The sequence below is a fragment of the Micropterus salmoides genome, unplaced genomic scaffold, assembly GCF_014851395.1.
Source record: "Micropterus salmoides isolate LMB-PRFRI ecotype aquatic unplaced genomic scaffold, ASM1485139v1 Ms_hic_scaffold_13, whole genome shotgun sequence".
Taxonomy (NCBI): Eukaryota; Metazoa; Chordata; class Actinopteri; order Centrarchiformes; family Centrarchidae; genus Micropterus; species Micropterus salmoides.
The window spans coordinates 6989999-7012528 of NW_024040374.1; the positions used below are offsets into that span (position 1 = coordinate 6989999).

A 22530-nucleotide genomic window follows, 5' to 3' on the forward strand; every position below is an offset into this window, starting at 1 on the left:
ACAGCCCCTCAGGGGGGCATGCCACATAAGGTCGTCAAGTTTTGTGTTGATCGGCCTTTCCAAGCCAGAGATATGTTATACTTAATAATTCCCTCTACAAACTTTCTTCGTCTTGGTCCAGAGATGGTCTGTGCCAAGTTTTGTGTCGATCGGACTTACAGCTTCAGAGGAGTTAATTAAAATAGATTTTCCAGTTTTCGCGAAATGAAAACGTCATCGCACAGAGGCGTGTCCTATAACATCGGAATCGGCAGCATCTCCCAAACACGTAGACGTAAGGTTTATGAATGTGCGATGTAGTGAGCTGTTATCCGGCAAAATGTCCTTTGGTTGAAAATCCCATTGAAATGAATGGGGTATTTGAGCTTTGATTATAGCGCCACCTTTTGGCCGAAGTGCACCAAATGGGACCCCATGCTGAACAATTGACCCAAATTTGGTGTTAATGGGACTTGTGGTTATGGAGATATAAAATGCATGTAAATCAATGGGAATTTTTTTTGACATCTTTAATCTGCAATAACAGCGCCACCTATGGGCATATTTGGGTGAACATTGGTGCCTGTAGTAAGGGGACCATGCTGAACAATTCGGTTCTGGTTTCATGTCAAGGTGACTTGTGGTTATAGAGGAACAATTTTTTGGGATTCAATAGCACCACCTAGGGGCGAGTTGCACCAAATTTTGCACATGCCCTCAGGGGGGCATCTCACATTAACGCTCCAAATTTGGTGTGGATCGGCCATTTCAAAGCGACGAAATGACATCATTTCCTGTTAGAAGTTTTTCGCAAACATTTGTTAGCATATAATTGCGACATTTTTTGTCGGATCAAAATTTCCTCTACAAACTTTCATCAGCTTGGTCCAGAGATTGTCCGTGCCAAGTCTGGTGTCGATCAGACTTGCGGCTTCGGAGGAGTTAATTAAAATAGGTTGTTCAGTTTTCTCCATGTAGTGAAAAAAAAGTCTGGGCGGAAATGGGCGCGGCCTATACCACGAGATTCAGCTCGATCCCCCGAACGCGTGGATGTAAGGTTTTTGATATCCGCCTTCGTAGGCGGGAGTTCCAAGGCCAAACGCGTTGACCTTGCTTATAGCGCCCCCTAGAGGTAGAAGTGTGCGGATTTTTGCGCCTGAGTTATGTGCAGTGAACTGGACCTACCCCAGGAGTTTCGCGTCCCTAGCAGTTACCGTGTAGGCCGCAGTACGAGTTTTATGCAAGAAGAATAAAAAAAATAATAAAAATGAGAACGAAAACAATAGGGGCCGAAAACAAATGCAAGGCATCGCGGTTCCCAGCCCCATTTGTGGCTTGGACCCCTAATAACGCATGAAACAATAGGTTAGTTAATTTAGGAGCTGCTGTTGGAGTTTAATAATCCAGTAGCATAGACACACTTTGTGCTGCAGGGGGCGTGAGATACCTTAAATGTAACTATCACATCAGGCATTGTGGTAATTTCCCGCATGTCGCTGTATCAATCATGACTGTCCTCTATTAGTAAGGGTCTACAACTTCACTCCGCCCACTAAACGTCACATTTAAAGCCGATAGTTTCATATCTGATGTTTGATTGGTCGATCTTTTGTATTTAAATAGCGGTGCCAAATTTTCCCATGGCACTTGAAGGCAGCAACAGTGGAATCCTAATTGGAGGCAGATTTTCAGCGCGAGGAGTGGCTTCTTCAACTTCTGCTTCCCGAGACAACCGAGATATCTTCCTCCCAGAGATCGTACTTTTGTAAACAACTAGGTGAAACGATTGGTGTAGAAGATTTTGTGTTGGGGAACACATTTTCTGAAGCCGAGGCCATGTTTGTGGTGCAGTAGCGCACTTCAGTTTGAGGTAGGTGAAATGGACCTTAAAAAGTTTTGGTGTCAGTCCTCCGTGTTGTCGTGCTAACGTTACATTTATTGTAAAAGCGATACTGTTATCTCTAAGTGTAATGTTAGCGTGTTTTGCTCACGGTGAAGCCTTCCTTAAAGTTCTTCACATTACTCTGTTTGTCTTTATATTAACAGACACGTCTCTCCACTTCGTGATCCTCTCGCTCCTTCAGTCAGACAGCGAACATGTGATGACATGTTCATTTTAAACTGACTCATTTCTAACTTTCTGGAAATGAGCTCAGTTTACTATTTAAATTTGCTTGTGACCGCTTTTCCCATGCAGGGTTAGGGTTGAGTCGCTATTGATGGTTTCTCCTAAGCCTACTTCAAAAGAAAAGATGGTTATCACTTTAGAGTACATCACTTAATTGGAGGGGGATTGGTTGGGCGTATTCATATTGAAATGGTTACGGTTTAGGATGCGGCATTGGGCCTTTTATCATGAGCATATGTGACTAAATAACTGCTACTCAGAGCAAAGAAATATTTTATATATTTTTTAAGTAGCCTAATCTTTCTTCTACTAAAAGTTTAAAAAACAGTCAAGTAACAGGACCGATAATGTTGCAAGCTGTGGTAAAGAAAGGTTTGTAATTTTTTATACCTGGCACATCTGTGCTGCCGGATATCAAACTTTTATGGCCAGCATACACACACTTCTGTGGGTTGGTCCTGTCATTGCTCAGCTGCTATTTAGGCCTGTAGAAATGATCAATTAGAATTTATTGGGCTCACCTTATTTGAAAAATCATTCCTCCTAGGAATTTAGAGGTCTACAGTAACAACAGTTAAACTAAACATATGAAATACATTATATTTACAACATTTTAGAGTAATATAGATTAAATTAAAAGTGAAAGGGCAAGTATAAGGTGCTCTGTCTTGTTTTGCTTTGACATGGCCGCACATCTCAGTTCCTGTTGAACTTTCCTGATATCGACAAGCTGTATTGTACAATATGGTCAGAGTCAGTGAAAATGAACTGTGCAAATGTAAATACAATGTTATACATGTTGTCCCAGTGTTGTTGAGACTGTCTTTTAGTTGCCAGTATTTAATTAGTGAGTTGCAACTATTTACTGGGAATTGTTAAAGAAAATTTTAAACTTTTTTTTCCCTGGAAAAAAAAAAAAAGATGTAAAACAATGCAGACAGGTCAACAAGTGAAGTTACTGAGAGCTAAAGTGACTTTGAACATGTTTTGATTGTTGCCAGACATTGTGGTCCCTGCATCAGAAACCGCTGCACACTTGGGGTTTTTGCTGGGGTTTTGTCTGGAGTTGACAGGATGGTGCATTCAACACAAAAATCATGCAGTCAGCCGGAGTTTTTCGGGTGAAAACGAATGAGGTCATAGGATAATAGACTCATTGAAGTCGAGAGTGAGGCAAGTCCAGTACAGCTCAGTGCAGCGGTATGTGCAGAAGAGAGCAAAACAAAAAGCTCCTCCTGGGGACAGGATCACCAAAATGGGAGGTGTAAAGAGTGGATAAAATGTTGTTTTGACATAGTAGGGGGGATTCTGGCACAAATGGATGAATACTTTCTGCATTGGTTCAGAGTGTCAGGCTGGTGTGGTGAGCATTAATCCATTTAAGCCACAGTCAACCCTTTTTAAAATGGATACTTCCAGGATATTAACTTATAGCTAGTTAATATCCTAGTACTAGCTAGGCATATCTGATAGTGACTGCAACATGTTGTATATTTTATTTATTGTTAAAGTTGTATATTTCTTCTTAAAGAAACGTACATGAAAATTGCCAGAATTGACTTGAACTAACTAAATATTTTCATTATCGATTTGTCTGCCAATCATATTGTTTTATTCATCTTTTAATCCATTGGTTTAGACCAACAGTCCAAACTCCAAAAAATCAGTTTACTAAAGGTTGCTCCGATCGATTGGTCACAGTTTGTAATTGGCCGATAATGGCTTTAACTAGTTTGATCGGTGGTCTCTAAAAAGTCCGATAAGAAAAGCCGATCAGATCATGCAATACTCACCGGACAAATTTCTCAACAGCAGCTAAAATGGTTTCACTACGCGGTCTGAGCAGTTTTCTAAGCTGGCTAGCATCTTTTCCTTTCTTCTCCTTTTCAGACAGGACGCGATAAATGCCCCCAGTTAATCATTTACAATGAGACTTGAGCAGCAATCCGACAAGAGGAGCAACAAGCAGGAGCGATCATGTGAAACTGTCGCGGTCGTGCTCATCTCACACACACACACGTCGCCGGCTACCAGAGTTTAGTCTTGACCCACAGCACATCAGGCAGAGAGAGACTGATCCTTCAGTGTGAGTTTCCTGATGCAAAGAGAGGCGCCACTCAATCAGCTGACTGCCTCTTTATCTCTCTTTTGCTATGTTTCTGCCTCCGTCTAGATTAAAACGGCAAATCCATGGGCAAAAACGGATGACTTAATAAAACAATGACACAGACACTCACATTTGGCTTTCCGATTCGTTGTTATCAGTCATGCAAAGCAAAAACACAATGCTACTGACTGTTTTAGTTTCGGTATTTAAAATATTTTGTACTGTGCATGTCGCTGTATTTACTTTGCGACGACTCCCAGTCTGTTTTTACGCTGTCAGTCTCTTTGTACTCACGTGTTGCTTTCAGTAACAGTTCCACATCGTTGTCAGTCACTGCAAAAACAATACCTGGTGTGGTTATTCATCTGTACTACTTACTACTTTCACCAAATCTTCTGCAACTGTTTCATGTTTACACTGGCACAGTATGTTTTTAAGTAGTTTTAATATGGACGATCAACTCTGATGCGCAGCTATAACGCTGCTGTTGACGGAGAAGATTGTATTCGTTATAAAACTGTTTAAAAAACCGTATGTAGCTTCACATTACCCCACTCCCCTCTCTACTACTCTCATGTCAACCCTCTTGTTTCCCCGGGAATCTCCCGTATTTTTCAGTTCTCACCCGGTATCCTCCCGTTTAAATGTTTCCCTGGTAATCTTCCGTCTTTTTAACCTTTTTATAAAATCAAATAAAAACCTGCTGGCCATATTTAAAGTGTTTGCTACTCTCTCTTCTGGTTAAAGCCGGTGGCAGTAGGCTTATGTAAAAGATGTCGACTCTTCTTATTGCACAAGGATTTAATAAATAAACAACCCACTGAAATAATATCAGGCCTATAAACCATATGAAATTATAATGAATATAGTAACTATAAGCAATATTAACAATATACTAACAGTATAATGTGGAATTAACATTGTACTTTTAGTTATTTAAATTTCCCTTATTTTTAAATCTCAATGACAGTTATGACTCCTCTGCACTCCCCCTCTCTCTCCCCCCTAAAGCCCACAGAACCTGCCTGAGCTTTCCAGAACAAAAAGCGGCTATTTCAGTTTATCATCGACTCAAGATGCCTGTGCTCCTTTATCTCCTAAATATTTTGGCTACAGCCTCTTTTGTTGCAGTTTTTATAGTCAAAGTAAATTTATAAAGATGCTGTTTGTTCTGTTTTTGTAGCTTATTCCAAAGGAAAGCTATATTTGTTAAGCTATAAGATGTTCGCAGTAACCAGGCCAAGCTTTCCTTAATACTTTATCATCTGTTAATTTTAGTACTTAATACATTGTTTTTAGGACTAATTAAATAAATAAACAGTATACTGTACAATGGTACATGATAGATAAATGACTTCATGTAGACCTGGTGATCGGCCCACAAAATCCTGATCGGAGCACCTCTAGTTTACTATCCTAAGATACTAAGAAAACCTGTGAACATGCACATTTTAGTTAAATGATTAAATGAACAGAATTGTTGCCGATTAATTTAGCAGCTGATCGACTAATCGTTTCTGCTCTAGAACCGACAGCTTCTAAAAAATTAAGCATCAGTGTACATATTTAAACTCATCTGCATCCTCTCAAAATAATTGGATTGATTTATTTTTGTTTAATGTATGAATGAAATAAGATGTTGCTGGTGCAAAACACATGACAGTGTGAGGGTACAGTGAGTGTTTACTCTTGCTTCCCAGCTCCAGTTACAAGATAAGAGTTGGGACAGAGATAGTGTGATGGCTGAATTCCTGCATTGTCGGATGGAAAGCATGCGTGGCGGTATCCAGCGTTTTCTGAAGACTTTCACGTATGGTAGGGTGTAGATTTCTTGTCAGTTAGTCTCCAGGTTTTCCCATGAGCTTGGCAGTTGTCAGGGATCCATCATGTGGTTCGCTCTCCGGCTGTGTTCACCCTTCACCCTCGGGCTCTGGTTCATACTGCTAGGCTGACTGTCATGGATGGCAGCTTTTCTCTACACTGTGTACAGCACAGGGAACATTTACTTCATGTCCGCCAGAGGTAGGCTGTATGTTTAGTGTCTGATATGTCAGGTGTCAAATTTGAGATGACTGCAAAATGATGTCTTCATTGCTTAGTATCTGAAGGTTTACAGATGTTTGTCCTTCATATATTGTGATATGATGATAGATTTGCCTCATATTGCTTCTTGGTAATCAATGAATAGTCTAAATAACCTGTTACATGTGAATGTCAACAATTGGATATTAGAAATTATGGAATTTGTATTGATTGTTCAATTTAATATTAGACATAATCAGTTTGATATTCAAAAATCATTCAATATTTTATTATTATAATCAAATGCCATTTTATTAATACAAATAGCCTACTAAAATAGATTTCATAGTATATTTACATATTTGTCTGTCTACATAAATGTGAGAATAAGTAACAACAGTTAAAGGTTTTTCTTGTGGCAGTAACATGACACCTTACTGGCTAACTGATGGAGGATGCTGAGCAGACTACAGGAGGTCTTTACTAACCTCAATCTAAATATTTCATGGGACAACTGAAACAATTGTGAGAATATGCACATGATTGCAGGCTGTGTTGTTATTGAAAGGTAGAGATGACACAATATTGCACCCTCATTGTAATGTTGGGTATTACATACAAGCCCCATCAAGTCACTGTGCCATTGGCACATTTTTCTCTGAATGAATTCCCCTCCTTGTACTGGTTACTGACTAGCCTGCAGGTTATTGAAACAATCCAATATCCAGATTCTTGCTTGTCTTGAGCACCAATGGTAATGTCTTTTCCAGATACGAGATAGCAAGAAGATGGAAGTTTCTAAAATGTTGGTGCCCACCCAAAAGCAACAGGGACAAACTGCACTATAGCAGCTGCACTAAAGGTGGCTCTGTGCCCAGAGTTGCTGTTAGAGAAAAGCATCATTATTTGATTTTTACTACTCTAAAGCATTTTTGCATGAACTAAGGCTGGGTTATATCCAACATTTGCCCTGATTAAATAATGATTGGGCTGGCTTTTGGTCAACTGTGGGAACAGCTAATAATGAGGCAACATATTGTTTCCTCCCTTAGAGGGCACATTGGTCCAGACTTCTTAGTTAATTCAGACAAGTGGATTTCTCAGGATTGGCTACAGCTGAGTTACTAGAAGCTTTAGAGAAGGAAGGGATGGTATGTGGTGTAAGGATCAATGACAGGACGCTAATTATTTTGTCCATACAGTTTAGTTAAATTTAAAGGGAATAAAATTTGAAAATAAACTTTACAATTGAGGACCTAGTCCAAAATGTCTGGTTTTGAGAAAATATTTGGAGCATGATGGCAGGAATGTCATTGTGGTTTAACCGTAATAAATGTTACCAAATCTTTAAACTTGCTCTAAAAAGGTCAAATTCTCAATAAAATGCCTATCAATTACATTATAACTATTTAATAGTAAATAAAAGTAATGGAATACCTTCGTTCTGAAGTACTTCCTGAAGTGTGAAGGTGGTTTAAACATGTCATATCAAATTACATGAAACCAACGTAAATACAAAATGTTCATTTTTGAAAGCCTACTACATGCTTTTAAAACATGCATTAGGCTTGTTGCTCATCTTGCCTTTCCTTATTTGTCACTTTCCTGTAAATGTATTTCTGACTTTCCTCTTTTTTTAATACATGATTATGTTTTCTCTGTGGGATTTGCCCCAGGAAATGATTGAGAATTATGGAAATCCAATAATGAATGACCCATCTCATTATTATATTTTGCAGGTAAATTATTTTTGAGGGGACAATAGAAGAATTCCCACCCATCCAGGCAGCCTGATGCTGAATGATTATTTCATGGAGTGTTGAGCAAATAGCCTTAAGGTTCACTCGAGCCACTTAAAGTAGCTATAATTACCACTGAGGACTGGCCTAATTGGAAGTGACACAAACCATCAGGTGGCTTAGAGATGCAGGTTACCAATGGCAAAGTGATAAAGAATACAACAGTTAGTTAGACATGGTAACCAAGCTGACGACTCTCTTTGTTAATTTCGGCGTGGTAACAACTTGGTGTTAATCTGTATTCGTCTAAAGAAAAGATCTCTTGCTGCTGCACCTGACTGTTAAAGTCAAAGCGAACTCGCTGAGAGGATTAAGTCCTTTGTTTAGCTGTTGCCACAGTTTAGCAGAGTGCTCTTGAGAGACAGCAGTAGATCCAAAGGAGCGTGTTTTCTTCATTTTTAATGAAACTGGGATACTCTGGCTGCGTGCGTTATGTGTATGCACGTCAAGGAAGAGAAGGAAAAGGATAATGTTCTGAAAGAGCTGGGTTTGCTCCAGAAAGTGATCAAAAAGCTTGAAATGTCCGTCGTGTCAAACTGTCTTGAGTGCATCAGAATGGGAAAAGGCAACAGGTATGTGAGCATGGCCATTGGTAGGTCGCTTTGCACTGATTTGAGGTAATTAATTGTTCTGTTTAGATGTCAGAAGGCATGTTACTATAGACAAGGAAACAATGTATTTCATATTATTAGCGTTAAGTAATACTCATGGCAGATTCAGACAAATCTGTACCTAGGTTGGGTATGCTATAATGGAAAACCTGTCAAAAGAATATCTTTAAGCAACAAAAGCAATAGTAGTTTTTATTGTGTGTGAAGCTATTTAAAAAATAACAACATGAATATATTTTTAAAAACAAATTTCTGAAGTCTCTGCATCAACTTTCCCTTCCAAGGTCCCCGTTGCACAGCCAAGATTAAATACTTCTCTCCTTGACACCAGTGTTTTTTCAGTAGAACCGGTGATTGAAAATGAGGAAGCTTCTAAGTTTAGAAAACTGTAAGATGAGACAGAACATCGACAAAATTACCTTTTGTTGTAATAGGTGAATTATAGGAAGCCACATTTGATCAGTCATTTCTTAATACAGGGACTGGATAGGATCATAGATAAATATAAAAAAATTTCTTATTTCCTGGGAGTGGCAGACCTTAACCCTAACCTTAATCATTCATTTCCTGAAGCATGGTAGAGTTTGTTGCGGGGTCAGGAGACAGATTTGAAGGAAGTGCGGTCTGTCTGGAAGCCCTAGTACTGGGTCTCTCGGGCTCAAAAGTCCTGAAGTCATAAGCCTCTGATTATTCAAATGAAAATTTATGCTGGCAACCCAATTCTAATTATATCTCAAAATCCACATTAACATTTGTAATAGCTGTATCTTTAGAAAGAAAGAGATTGAATGCAGTCTGTAAATGTAACTCTTACAGAAGATGAGTGGTCCAGATTTAGGATCAGTCAATTGAAACAAAGTACATTCAGCTTTGGAAATTTTATCTTTAGACTTTAAACTGCAACTGCAAATGACGTAAATGGTAGATGTCCTTACTCGCAGTCCTGCAGATGGAAAATCTGTGCGCCCGTGCATGACTGGATTTGTTTTACAACCATATGATGTTATCACATGGATTCACTTGTTTCTCTTCATTTTTTTCATAACAGGTGGTTTGAAGTTTACAAAAAGGGGTGGTCTCATTTTGTAGGAAGGGTGTGGAGGTTGTAAAATGGTAGTCCTTACCACAGACACATGTGAGTTTACTTTAGTGCCCATGGCTAAATCGAAGGCCCATATTTTCATACCAGGGTAATTTTGGAGTTTTTAAGCTCGTGACAGACAGGAAAAGCGCCGTCCTATTTTGGATTTATAGTTCTTGTCTCTGGCTTCACATGGTGTAGACTTTCTCTGCTTGACATTGGCTGTTTCTGTGTCAGTTGTGTGTGAGAAAGGGTCCTCATTTGAGGTTAAGAGGAGCTTTAGCAATCATTGATTGAAGTGATCTTAACCATCAGGTTGATTTACTTAATACAACACACAGAAGACTTTCAGAGTTTCCTGATTTTGATTGATACCACCGTCTGCATTTTGTTATTTTAGGACATGACATCTGGCATTTCTGGGATTAAGTATATGGTTTAAAATTATGGCAGTTAGAGGCCATTTCGATTAATCGATTAATTCATAGCTTTACAAGCAAAAACAGTAAAAAATGTGTCTCAGAATTGTTTTTGGATTGTTGGTCAGACAAAAGAAGACAATTGACTTTTGCGATGGGCAGTTATTAATATTAGGCTAGTTGATAATATAATCGTTAGTTGCTTCCCTTTTTTAAGAATTGTAGTTAATTTTGAGATATAGATAGATAGATAGATAGATAGAGATATATAGATAGTAAGCAAAGCCTTTCACTGGGTGTACTAATGTAAAGTAGGGCTATAATTTACTTTTTTCCTCATTTGATTTACTATATCCCCCTAGGATATAACAAGTTTTTACTTAAACGTGTTCATCACATTTCAGTATTTGTTTTGTAAGTCTGGTGTGAGGTAACTTCAATCAACAATATCATGACTTTTAAACCTAGAGTTCACTGTCACTTCTCACGTAGACCCCACTCTCCTGCAGGATGGAGTCATCTTGCCTGGACCTGGCTCTGGAAGGTGAGCGGCTTTGTAAGGCTGGTGACTATCGTGCCGGTGTTTCCTTCTTTGAGTCTGCCATCCAGGTTGGAACAGAGGACCTCCAAATTCTTAGCGCCATCTACAGCCAGCTGGGCAATGCCTACTTTCACCTGCAAGAGTACAACAAAGCCCTGGAGTACCATCGACATGACCTCACACTTACCAGGTAAACTGTTTCACAACCTTGACATTAGTTTGTTCGAAAACCAAATCCTGCTTTGAACCCTTATAAGGATACAGAGTTAGTGACCATGCCCACTAGTTTTATACAGGTCAAACATGAATAATCTGGAATTAAACTACGTACTAAAACTTTTTTTAATCACACTCTGCATGATTAAACTGCTAGACCTGACTCCACCTGCTAGACTGGACTACACCGTATTATTGCTTGAGGCTGTAAATTACTTTCTTGCCTCTTGTGTTTTCCTACTAATACATTTCAGTAATCCACTTATATTCCAGTCTAATTATTTCCTAATGTTTTTTTTTTCTCCCTTGAAATCTCAGAACAATTGGAGATGAGCTTGGTGAGGCAAAAGCCAGTGGCAACCTTGGAAACACATTAAAGCTTTTAGGACGGTATGATGAAGCAGTGGTTTGTTGCCAAAGACATTTGGATATCACCAGATCCATGTATGATAAGGTGGGTGGTATTTTAGTGATATTTTAGAACTACAGCAAGAGTTATTTAGGTGAAACATTCCCTCAATCCTTTTATCTTAGCAAACTGACTATGGATCACTTTGCACTTATCTGTTCAGTCAATGACTATTACATTAGAATAAATGGATCCAAATTTATTGTCAATCATACTACATGGCATGCTCTGCAACCATAGAACATTATTAGTATGCACGATGACTGCAGTGTCGGCGTACCAACATCTAGAATAGGCCAGCCCCCATGCAAACAAGCAGGTCTGGTGTCGATGTATTTTAAGTACATAATTACAACGCTGGTCACTCTGGTTTCCGTCTGTGAAAATCTGGTGTGCGTGCTATAGGTTGGGCAGGCTCGAGCGCTGTATAATTTCGGGAACGTTTATCACGCCAAGGGAAAGGGCATCTGCTGGACTGGAGCTGATCCAGGAGAGTTCTCGGAGGAAGCTAGGATAGCCCTGAGGAAAGCTGCACAGTACTATGAGTGAGTTGGTATCACTTCTAAATGTTGACTATGTGCTGTTTATGCATTTATTTTGAAAGTACTGAGCAATGATACAAGTGACATGATTATTAACTTGCCAGCATAGTTTTTTTTTATTTTATTATTTTATTTTTTGTCTGTGTCACACCAAACATCTGGCCCAACCCACATGGGCTTACAAGACACTGCAATTTTACAAAACATGCATCTTTTAGTATTGCATATACTGAAACAAATTGACGAAAGGAAAAGAAAAGTTATAACATAAGTATTTCTATTCTATTTCAAGTAACATATTTATATGGAAAAATGACCTGTACACTGACTTTTAAGCTTTCTCATCTCCCGGGCCTTCTCCACGTAACTGGCAAATTTAAATGTTTCACATGTTGTGAATAGTCAACTTAGTCTTGGTGCATTATCCATATTAACAAAATCAAGATCTGTTTTTATCTTGCTAAACAAAGTATTACAGTTTCCAGTAAAACGACTCATTTTCCACATCATTCCACAGCACAGTGAACAAATCCACATATCTTTTTCCAGACTAACATACCGTCCAGTTTTAGCTGTTAAATACCACATCTCAGCTGGGCAAAGAAAGATAAAGACAAATAAAGATTTGCTATATACAATAGAATTGTCAATACCAAATTCATATTTTATCATCCTAAAATGTATGCAGTTTTGGTTTAGTCTTATCATTAGCTTCATACTTATATCCTCAGCCCACTGCTCTGCCTTGTATCAAAGTGTCTTTGAGTAAGATGCTGAACTCCTACATGGTTACTCTTGGTAAATTTGCCAGCCAAATTCCTGAGATATAAAATGAACATACTCTAAGCTGCTTGGAGGCTGTATAACATTTGTAACAAAATTGTTTTGAACCAAGACTCTGAAGCACACCATGGCTGCCTTTTTGGCAGTGTTTACAAGTTATTGATGAAGTTATGCTTTCCCTTTTCTCTTCAATTTGTCGGTAAAATCTCTGTAAAAGAAAATACTGCAGTGTTGATTGGAAATGTTCTAACATATTCCTGACTGCCACTGACATGTAGTCATGTTGAGCGTGAAAGCTCAGTCTTGACCTTGGAACTTTCGACAAAATAATCTTAACTCAAGGTCCATTTACTAGCTTTTGGACCCAAGTATGAAACTTTCACATGATAACAGGTTATGGTACTTGTATAAATGTGTTTCTTTGTTTTTACCTTTTTTTATTTATTTATTTTTTAACAAAGAGCAAACCTTTGCGTGGTGAAGGAGTTAGGCGATAAGGCAGCCCAGGGTCGTACCTATGGTAACCTTGGCAACACTTACTATCTGCTGGGTGACTTTGAAACTGCAGTAGCTGCTCATGAAAAGGTAAGTGGCAAACTTGTTGTGAGGGCTACACATCACCTGCTTCCAATAGGCCTTCCTGCAATTTGTTAAGACAATTTATCCACATACATTTTCATTTTGTCTGACCCAATGACTCAGTCTTTCCTGTGAATCCTATAATGTCAGTAATTTGCACCCTACTGTTCGTCCTGTTTGGCAGCGGCTGCTTATCGCTAAAGAGTTTGGGGATAAGTCTGCTGAGAGGAGGGCCCACTGTAACCTTGGCAACGCTTATATATTCCTCAGCCAGTTTGAAGTGGCAGCTGGTCATTACAAGTGAGTAAACAAGTGAGGCTTGAGGCCTTTCTCACTTTGTGATGGTCATTAGCAGATATCTCTGTATGTCATCATACTTGAACATGAAACTTTTGCATATGATGATGATTTTTGCAGAGTTTTAACATTAAGCCCAGATTACTCTATTTCTGTTTTCTTCTTTGTACTCTAAAAGCATAAGCGACAGAAGCAATATTTAACCATTGAATATACAACCATAAATAAATTAGCCAACAAAAAAATCAAGCTTAAGATTCAAGAGAATGAATTTTGTTTGCAACGCTTACTCTATGTCCCCCTTTTTACCATTTATAAGCATTTAAAAACATTTAATAAACGGTTTATAACACAATAATGGAACTGCAAGCAGATACAAACATTTATTAATGTATTTATCAGCAACTACAACTCCTCCTGTGGGCATTCATAAGTGGAGGCTGGTGTATAACAGATAATTAAAGCCAATATAGCAAAACAGTCATAATATAAAATGTCTTCATAGTAGAAGTTACTATTGGTGATATACTGTGCAGTAATAAACACTTAACAGGTCCTTAAATCTTCTTACTAGTACATGTTTTTTTTTTTTGGTTTTTTTTTTTACACCATTTAGTAAATGTTTGTTTACTGTTTATAAATGGCAAATGGGACTTGAAGTAAAATGTAAATACAGTCATTTATAACCACAGATGTGTGTACAGATATGTAGAAGCAGTAGTCTGTTTATTTCAAAAGTTTTTAATCCCTTACTCCAGCATTTTCTTGAAACAGAAGCCCTTGGAAAATGGAAGAAAGGAGCAGATAGCTATCATTCTGCTGCTCCCACCCTAAACATTCTTTGACCTTCTTCCTACTCTTCTGTTTCGCCCTAAGGAGGACTCTGCAGCTGGCCAGGCTTTTGAAGGACAAAGCAGTGGAGGCCCAGGCCTGTTACAGTCTGGGCAACACCTACACACTGCTTCAGGACTATGAGAGAGCCATTGATTACCATCTCAAACATCTGGTCATTGCTCAGAATCTCAATGACAGGTATAAAAGCCATTTGTTGTCAGTTTTCTAAAGCATAACAAGCATGTACAGCTCTAATGTGGGTGGTCCCTTAACTAATTACCTGCCAAAATTAGGTGGTGTTACCGCTAACACCCACGAAGCCGCAGTAAACTGCAAAACACAGACAAATCTGACAAAGTCACAAGGCAAGAGCATTTGGGGTCTTGCTTATGGAAGTTTAATGTCATTAACACATTACCAGCTAAAACCATCTAAAGCATCCAAAAGCAAGGATGTGCAAGTTCACATGCATACCAGCAAACAGGTCTGTTTTAGACAGGCAGAAAATATATTTTCTATGTATAAAAGACACATTTTACCCAAATCATATAAACATGGTACTGTTTTTATAGATAAAATTTTAAATTGGCTCCTTATCTACCAACATTAAAAGGCTGATCTAAAGTACATCAGCCTGAAAACACTGTTAAGCTGTTGTTTGCAGATAAAGTCAGTGTTTATAGGCTTCTCTGTTACTGCAAATCTGCTAACAAGGCAATGCTGTAATTCCTCTTGTGGGAGTACCTCTCTATTTTTTTATAGTCTTAGTAAAGGGATCCAAGATTTCTGGTAGTATGTAAAAGGAATAAAATCGGATTGAGGGGGGGATGGAAATAAAGTTCAGATTATAGGTTTACTCATACAAATATTCTTCCTGTGAGGAGAACCTATGGTATTCTTATAAAATAATATGTACACAAACATCAGATTGATTTTTAGGTCTACAATACATATGGAATTGTTAAATACCAGCTGTTGCGAAATGAGCATAAGCTCATGTTAAGATCAGGTTTTTGTTGATGTACTGTGTGATAGTTTGATGAATGCCCTTCCCAGTCTTGCATAATCTTAGCTGAACTTGCTCAACCAGATTCCCTCTGTCTCTCGCTGCAGAGTCGGTGAAGGAAGAGCATACTGGAGTCTAGGAAATGCCCACACCGCCCTGGGGAATCATCAGCAGGCCATGTACTTTGCTGAGAAACATCTGGAAATTGCCAAAGAGGTGACTGTTTATGGTCTACCTCTTTCCTCAGAGACCTATCAGTAGCTGCCAATAGGCAACACCACCCTCTACTGGTTGTATTGGGAACAGCAGGGAATAATAGCTTCCTTGTACTGAACACAGCATGTGTGTATATATGCACGCATAAAGCACTTTTATAGACTACAAGGGCAGTGTGACTTTGAACCCCACATGTTTTGCCTTTGTTTTGAAGTCTCATGCTCACATTGAGCTTTAATTACATGAACTTTGTTGTTGTCGATGTTGCAGACTGGAGACAAAAGCGGTGAGGTGACAGCCAGGATGAACTTGTCGGATCTACGGGTGGTCGTAAGCCTGAAGTCCAATTCCAACATCTACCCCCCAGCTGTCGGCTTCAAGTCCAGCTCCAACATCTACCCCAACATCTTCCGCAACACTAACAGCTCTGCTCTGGCTCCAGCCTTCCAGGGTTACCCCAACCTCGCAGGTAAATCTGCAATCCTCAGAAAAGCAAGTCGGATTTAACATAAGGCAGGCTAGTTGCTAGCACTGCAAAACGTCACCATGTCACATAACATTAAAACCTCGCAGGAGCAAGGCAGCTGCAGTTGCTTTTCTCCGGCTTTTGGAACAACCTTTTGAATGATCTCAATCATCATTGTTCTAAGCTCACAGTAAGCTCACGCACTCTACGGGAGGTAGAGTGTCTCCGACTTGACAGCAGGGTTTTACGCCCCTCCCCTGCAGTTACCTGCAGCTCACGTTTGACTATGAAGTTGGCAAAAGTCAGCCACAGTCATCTCAAATGCACCTAATATGCCAACAAAGGCAGGGAAGAGGAAGACTGCAAGCCAGTAAACATGAATCTAAAGAATGCAGGATTGTTTGAAAAACCCGCAAGTAATTTATTAGCAAGAAAATACATTCAACATGTTTGTTAGACCTCAGGAAATACACACAATGAGTTACACTGTAAGCATAACTTTTGTTAGTGTACAAGACTCAGGGCACCAGTTTAAATTACTGTTGTCCTGTAGTTGTACATGTGCTGTGTGTATATATATATTAAAAAATGTGGCCACAATGTTGAATTTTGTATTTCTGTTTCAGGGGTCAATTCTCCATCAAGGAGAAGAGGCAGTGAAGAGAACCTGGAACATAGTTCAAGTCCTAACAAAAATCAAACTGGAGATTCACCAGCACATCTGGTATGTGTTAAAAAAAAAAAGTTCACAAGGCAAGAAAACTTATGATTAAGTATACAGTGTATTGTTTACTCTTTAATCATTGATCTACAATACTGTTCACTCAGCCTATAGGATTAACATGGGTCTGTACGCACTTTGAATTTATAGGACTGGGAGGAGGATGTACTCCCCGGGTCTTCAAAAAACAACACAATCAAGGCTTCTACTAAGCTGTTCCTCTTTCACCGGCTGAAAAGCAAGAAGCAGAAGAACAACAAATCATCTCCTAAAGACGAGAATGAAACCCGCACAGAGCACTCCCCTGAGCCGGACGCACCGGTGTCTCCTAAGGTATTTCTAAATACAGTAGATTGTCCTGCTCAAACATCCTGGAACCCACAAGAGGCTAATGGATAATGATGTTTCAGCTTTTAAGAAAAAGTTTAAAAGTGCAACATGTATCCTATGACACAGCTTCACTTCCAAAGATTTTTAATTTACAGTAATACAGAGGAAATGTTTTGGTGTGGAACCATCATTTCTCATTATGTTTGAAACTCAATGGAAAGGAAGCATCTACACACTTAAATCTTTACAAAAATCTTTTTATTAGCAAGCTTTCGGTGATAGACCCTCAAGGCAAGAACAGGCAGCAAGTAAATGCAGCAGTACAAAAGGTTAAAAGAACAACCTTTAATGCAGAACACCTGTGTCACTCAGTTGAAACTGTGTGGCTAAACATCAAGGAAACTGTGGTCCTGGGTATGATGACTACAAGTGTCTATAGGCTATGCTATAGACACTGTACCATTAACTTGTAATTCATCTTACCCAGGACTACAATCCCTAACGGGAGAGTTTGAAAGTTGTAATTAATGCAGTATGCCTTGCTATTATCCATGTATTTTGATGTTTATATTGGTTGTCCGCTATTCTGTTCTTTTCTAATGTTATTCAGTTGTTATCTTTGTTGGGGTTATTTTTTTTTTTTTATCACTGTAGCCAGGATCACAGGACACTATTGGAGAGGATGGCTTTTTCGACCTCCTCTCTCGTTTCCAGGGCAACAGAATGGACGACCAAAGGTGCACCCTAATGGATGGCCAGAGCCAACCCCCTGCTCATTCCTCTCCCTCCTCCACCCCACCTATAGCTGAAACGAAATGTGAGTCAGCCCCTTGTGTTTTCATCTGTGTTCACACCATATTTAATAGTACAATTTTCTGACTCATCTTTCAAGGGGAAAGAAGAAGTGGAAACGAGTAAAAGAAATTTGTTCTTTGGTAAAGATCTTGGTTTATTTTATTTACAAGTCTGCTGTGTAATACCACCTCTGCCTCATATGGTGTGAATGCAGCATGTCCCCAAATGTGTCCTTTTATATATTAAAAGGACCAGTGTGTAAAATTGTCAGAAATGAATGTAATATTCACAAGTATTCAATATTTATTCAATAGTTTTCATTAGTGTATAATTGTCCTAAAATAAGTATTATTGTGTTTTTGTTACATTGGAATGAGGCCTTTATATCTATAGAGGAAACGGGTCTTCTTCTATGGAGTAGCCCAGAACAAACAAACCAAACACTAACACTCTAGAGAGGGCCTTTAGTGTTTTTGCGAGTTTAGCAGCTTACATTTGAGAATGTAGCAATCTGCAACGACTAGATGCCACTGTATCCTACACACTGGCCCTATATTGTGTGATTAATCCTTTTGTGTTGTTTGTGTCAAAGATGCATTAAAGTGATACGCTACCCAAAATCTGTGATTTGAGTGTCAAGCACTCAAACGCCTCTAGCCTTGAACATTACCTGTAAAAGGTTTGGAGTTTAATCCTTCACTGAGCAAAGCAGCTTTTATGGACCTTAATACTTTTTGTCTATCCTCTGTTATGGTCACAAATCCAAGCTCACAGTATGATGGCTGTGATAATGCATGAAGGACAAAACTACATACTTTATAGCCAACTGCCAAGTCTCTTTGAAGTGTTTGATGCTCAAATACATTTTGTGTGTTGCTTTAAATGTCATAGAATAAGTAACCAGGGATCATCTCCTCTTCCTCAAACTCTTATGCTCCTCCCCCAGTATTTGCCTTCTACAAAATCATAATGAAATGCTGGCTATAGGAGTAAAAGGAACAACTCACTGTTACCAGCACACGTATTCTAAACCACCCTTCATTTGTTACAATCTCTGTTTCTAGCTATTTTGGAGTGCGAAACACCATTGCAGGATCCTGGTCATTTCCTGGAGCTGCTGGCCAGCTCCCAGGCCCGTCGTCTGGACGACCAACGAGTCAGCCTGAACCATTTTCCTGGCTTACGTCTCAACACCTCCAACCTGCCTCGTACACCCTCCACCTCCAGCAAAGATCAAGTCCACCCACAAGGTGACAAAATGCTGCTTAATCTGTCATCTCCCTCAGCATCACTCGGTAGTACTACTCGCATCATGACCTATGCTAATTTCTCCTCCCAGCCCCCACCTCCAGTATAGATACCTCTCACATACCCTCCCTGTACAGTCACCTCGAGGTAAACGCTGAGCAGCCTGAGGGGGATGATGTCTTCTTCGACATGCTAGTGAAGTGCCAGGTAAGAAATATAAATCCAGTATATTGCTGCTGCCCAGGCATAACGGGTGTTCCACATTAGATAGAAATTCTACTAATACTTTATTTTACTGGTGGTCTGTAGTTTGTGAATAACTTCTTAATAAATGTCAAGAGGTCCCCTGGAAATAACTACATAGTTTGTTACTAATTATGGGCGGAAACACAACGTTCATTTAAAGAGCTGATCCATTAAAAGCCAACCTAATTCTCCAGCTATGTTTAATTGCATGGATGTGCACCAAGTTAACAAGTCTCTATTTTCATTATAATAACTGGTACCACATTGCATGGTTCTTTCCAAGAAACTTCTTGGAAATTTAATAAAATTATGGACCTCCAAAAAAAAAATAAAAATCTTGGCCTACATCCTTTTCAGTCAGTCATAATTACTGTTTGAGTGTTCAATCCACTTATTGTAATTATTTTTCTGTTTACATAGTGGGAAGGTGTAAAGAAAGTTCTTGCAGGGTTCAGTTTGTAAATTTTAGAGGCACGGGAATGAACTATCTTGGTACACTATTTTGTGACCTGAGCCCCACTCAGTTTTTCTCTTTGTGTTTTGAATCAGTCCTGAGTGGCTACAAGGAGATCACACACACACACACACACACACACACACACACACACACACACACACACACACACACAGGAAAATAACACTTAAGACGCCTAATTTGTCACTGGTATATTATGACAAAACAGTTGGGCAGTTCCTGATAAGTAAGGCCTGTGCAGAATCCGTGATCACAGTGTAGCTCAGTGTAATACATGACTTGCTGCAGTGTCACATTGACACAGGTGGTGATAATCTCATGAGATTAAGCGGTTTACAGGTACAGAGCCAGGTGCTCAATGCATTATGGGAAACAGTTGGCTTTAGCTAAGTGCTCATTTGCTCTGAGGTTTGATCAACAAGATTTTGTTTCACCTTAATTCTAGTTTGTTTATTTTTGTGCATTTTGATTTACTAACTTTCTTGGCTTAAATTAAACCTATGGAGATTTATTCAAAAACGTGTTTTGATTACAACCAAATCATTACAATGATTTTCTTCTAGATATCTCTAATACAAAGTGTGAAACATCTAACAGACTTTACATTTAATAAGAGCTTTTCTAATACTGGCAGTGATGCATGGTCACTCGAACCAAACAGTTGACTCTTATAAAGAACAATTTACTAATAACTGTCACTGTTTAGGGCTCTCGACTGAACGACCAGAGGTGTGCTGCTCCACCCTCTAAAACTAAGGGACCAACTGTTCCAGATGAGGATTTCTTCAGTCTCATCCTGCGTTCCCAGTCTAACAGGATGGAGGAGCAGCGAGTCCTGCCACCCCCTGGCATCACCCAATCCAAACCAGGCTGACCCCATGAGTGATTGTTTTTTTTTTTTTTATTGTCTCAGGATAACAGATGAAGTAACAAAGCTGTTTTGTTGTAACCCACAATACTCATGAGCTCTGCCTTTTTGGATTGTCCTGACAACGTTCCTGTGAGACTGCCAAGAATACAAGGGACACTATAAAGAATAAGGGTCTCAAAAAAATACAGAACTGTTCATTATGACTGTAAATCATGGGAAATTTTTTTCGCCGACTTGTTTTTTTTTTTTAGATGCCTACTCTGGAGGCTTGCATCAAGCCACTCATTCAAACTGTGGGTTGTGGTGGTTTGTGTTTGGACTAAAAAGTACTGTATTCTTAAAACTTTAGCCAAACTGAAGGGATTGATGATGGACCTTCTATGAACCCATCTCAGAGGTTCTGAAATTAAGCAAATTGGATCATTGCACGGCCTGTTCTGCCAATCTGTGAATACATTAAGTCTATCAGAGTGGTACATCTTGGTTTGAATTGATCTCAGACCTCTTCAACTTGGAGGTCAATTAACAAATCTTCTCTGGGGAAATGAGTTCCACATCCACCACTACTGCTGCACTAGTGGCTAATGGAGCCATTTTTAGAATCTGTTTCCCTATATTGCTTTTGAAGACTTCACTGATCGTTTTTACATTGTTAAAGGTTGTATGTATGGAGTTATTATTGCCATGAACTGAACTGGGATTTTTTCCCCCATTTTAACAAGATTTTACAGGGGCTTAACTAGTGTGAGGAGTGGGGGTTGGGAGAAGTTATTGTAGCTTTTATATTGATATTCTCCTGACAATGGAGAAATAAAATCTCATGAATTTACATTAGAGCTTATTTATTTAACCTTGATTCATTGTCTTCAGTGTACAACATGGGGGTCCTTCCAAGTGACATGCATACTGAAAAACATCAGTGCATCATATTGAGACCAGACTTTACAATGTTTTAGTACCTTCATTTCTAACCTTAAAGGAGCAATGTATAAGAATTGAAACAACACTCCCCTATCAAATTTATACTCTAAACATACAGGGGGCAGCATATTACATATCAAAAACAGTCCTGAATGGGCACCAGAGTCAGGCTAATCAGCCTACCTGTGAACCGGGACTGAACACAGCCTCTGAAACGAGGCCAGACGGTGAATACAGGACCGACGGGGTTACAACAGCTCCAACCAGGGCTCTGACGAAGGCATGGCGGGTTCAGGTGGGCACAGGAGGCATCAAGCGGTAGGGGAGCGAAAGGGCGGTCGGGCATTGGGTAGGTGGCAATAGTGTGTAGAGCCAGAATAGTGTGTGTGTGTGTGTGTGTGTGTGAGCTGAAACAGTGGAAAGACTAACAACAGTTTTGGTGAGTTTGTGCAGTTTGAATGAAGTGTTTTAAGACGAGTTGACAAAGCAATTTGTTCGGTGAAAGAGAGAAACCTGATTTCAGAAAGTGTACGGTTGTGTTATTCAGACATGTTCTCTGGAAAAGTATAAACAGGTCTAAATGTCTCGTTATCGGATCTGCCTGACCTCATCTGGAGGTAGTCTGGCTCTCATTGTGTTCGGAGGTGTAAACACAATCCGTACAATTTGCAGACATCTATACACAGCATTACATTATAGATATGTTTTTAGCTAACATAAAACACAGCTAAAAGGCTGAAAGAGTTGTGCCTCAAATGTCTGAATATGTGTCTATTCTGTGCCAAAGCATTAAAAGATGCATTATTCAACAGAACTGCTTAAAAAATTAAAATGTGGGGGTGGCAATGGAGCAGTGGATTTGACACAGGCCTGGTATGGGAGACCTGG

General features: G+C 39.3%; 1 protein-coding gene across 2 annotated transcripts; it reads left to right on the top strand.

The window, feature by feature from the left end:
* Positions 1 to 1647: 1647 nt before the first annotated feature.
* On the top strand, positions 1648 to 21555 carry LOC119900373 (G-protein-signaling modulator 2-like). Of its 2 annotated transcripts, none has more exons than XM_038715249.1 (15): positions 1648 to 1849; positions 10639 to 10877; positions 11222 to 11357; positions 11718 to 11857; positions 13099 to 13222; positions 13401 to 13516; positions 14390 to 14545; positions 15461 to 15569; positions 15840 to 16038; positions 16662 to 16759; positions 16907 to 17089; positions 17741 to 17903; positions 18946 to 19131; positions 19221 to 19336; positions 20557 to 21555. In XM_038715249.1, the coding sequence occupies exons 2-15, from the start codon at positions 10657 to 10659 to the stop codon at positions 20722 to 20724; spliced, it is 2115 nt and encodes a 704-aa protein (XP_038571177.1). In that variant the 5' UTR covers positions 1648 to 1849; positions 10639 to 10656; the 3' UTR covers positions 20725 to 21555. The 2 variants fall into 2 exon arrangements, with proteins under 2 accessions (XP_038571177.1, XP_038571176.1); XM_038715248.1 differs by having other exon boundaries at positions 10656 to 10877.
* Positions 21556 to 22530: the final 975 nt, after the last annotated feature.

Bases quoted from the DNA above. Each gene is read 5' to 3' on its own strand.
- LOC119900373 (XM_038715249.1), top strand. From the start codon at position 10,657: ATGGAGTCATCTTGCCTGGACCTGGCTCTGGAAGGTGAGCGGCTTTGT. The intron at 13,223-13,400 runs GTAAGTGGCAAA...CCTGTTTGGCAG, and splicing joins CAGTAGCTGCTCATGAAAAG to CGGCTGCTTATCGCTAAAGA. The intron at 16,039-16,661 runs GTAAATCTGCAA...TTTCTGTTTCAG, and splicing joins GGGTTACCCCAACCTCGCAG to GGGTCAATTCTCCATCAAGG.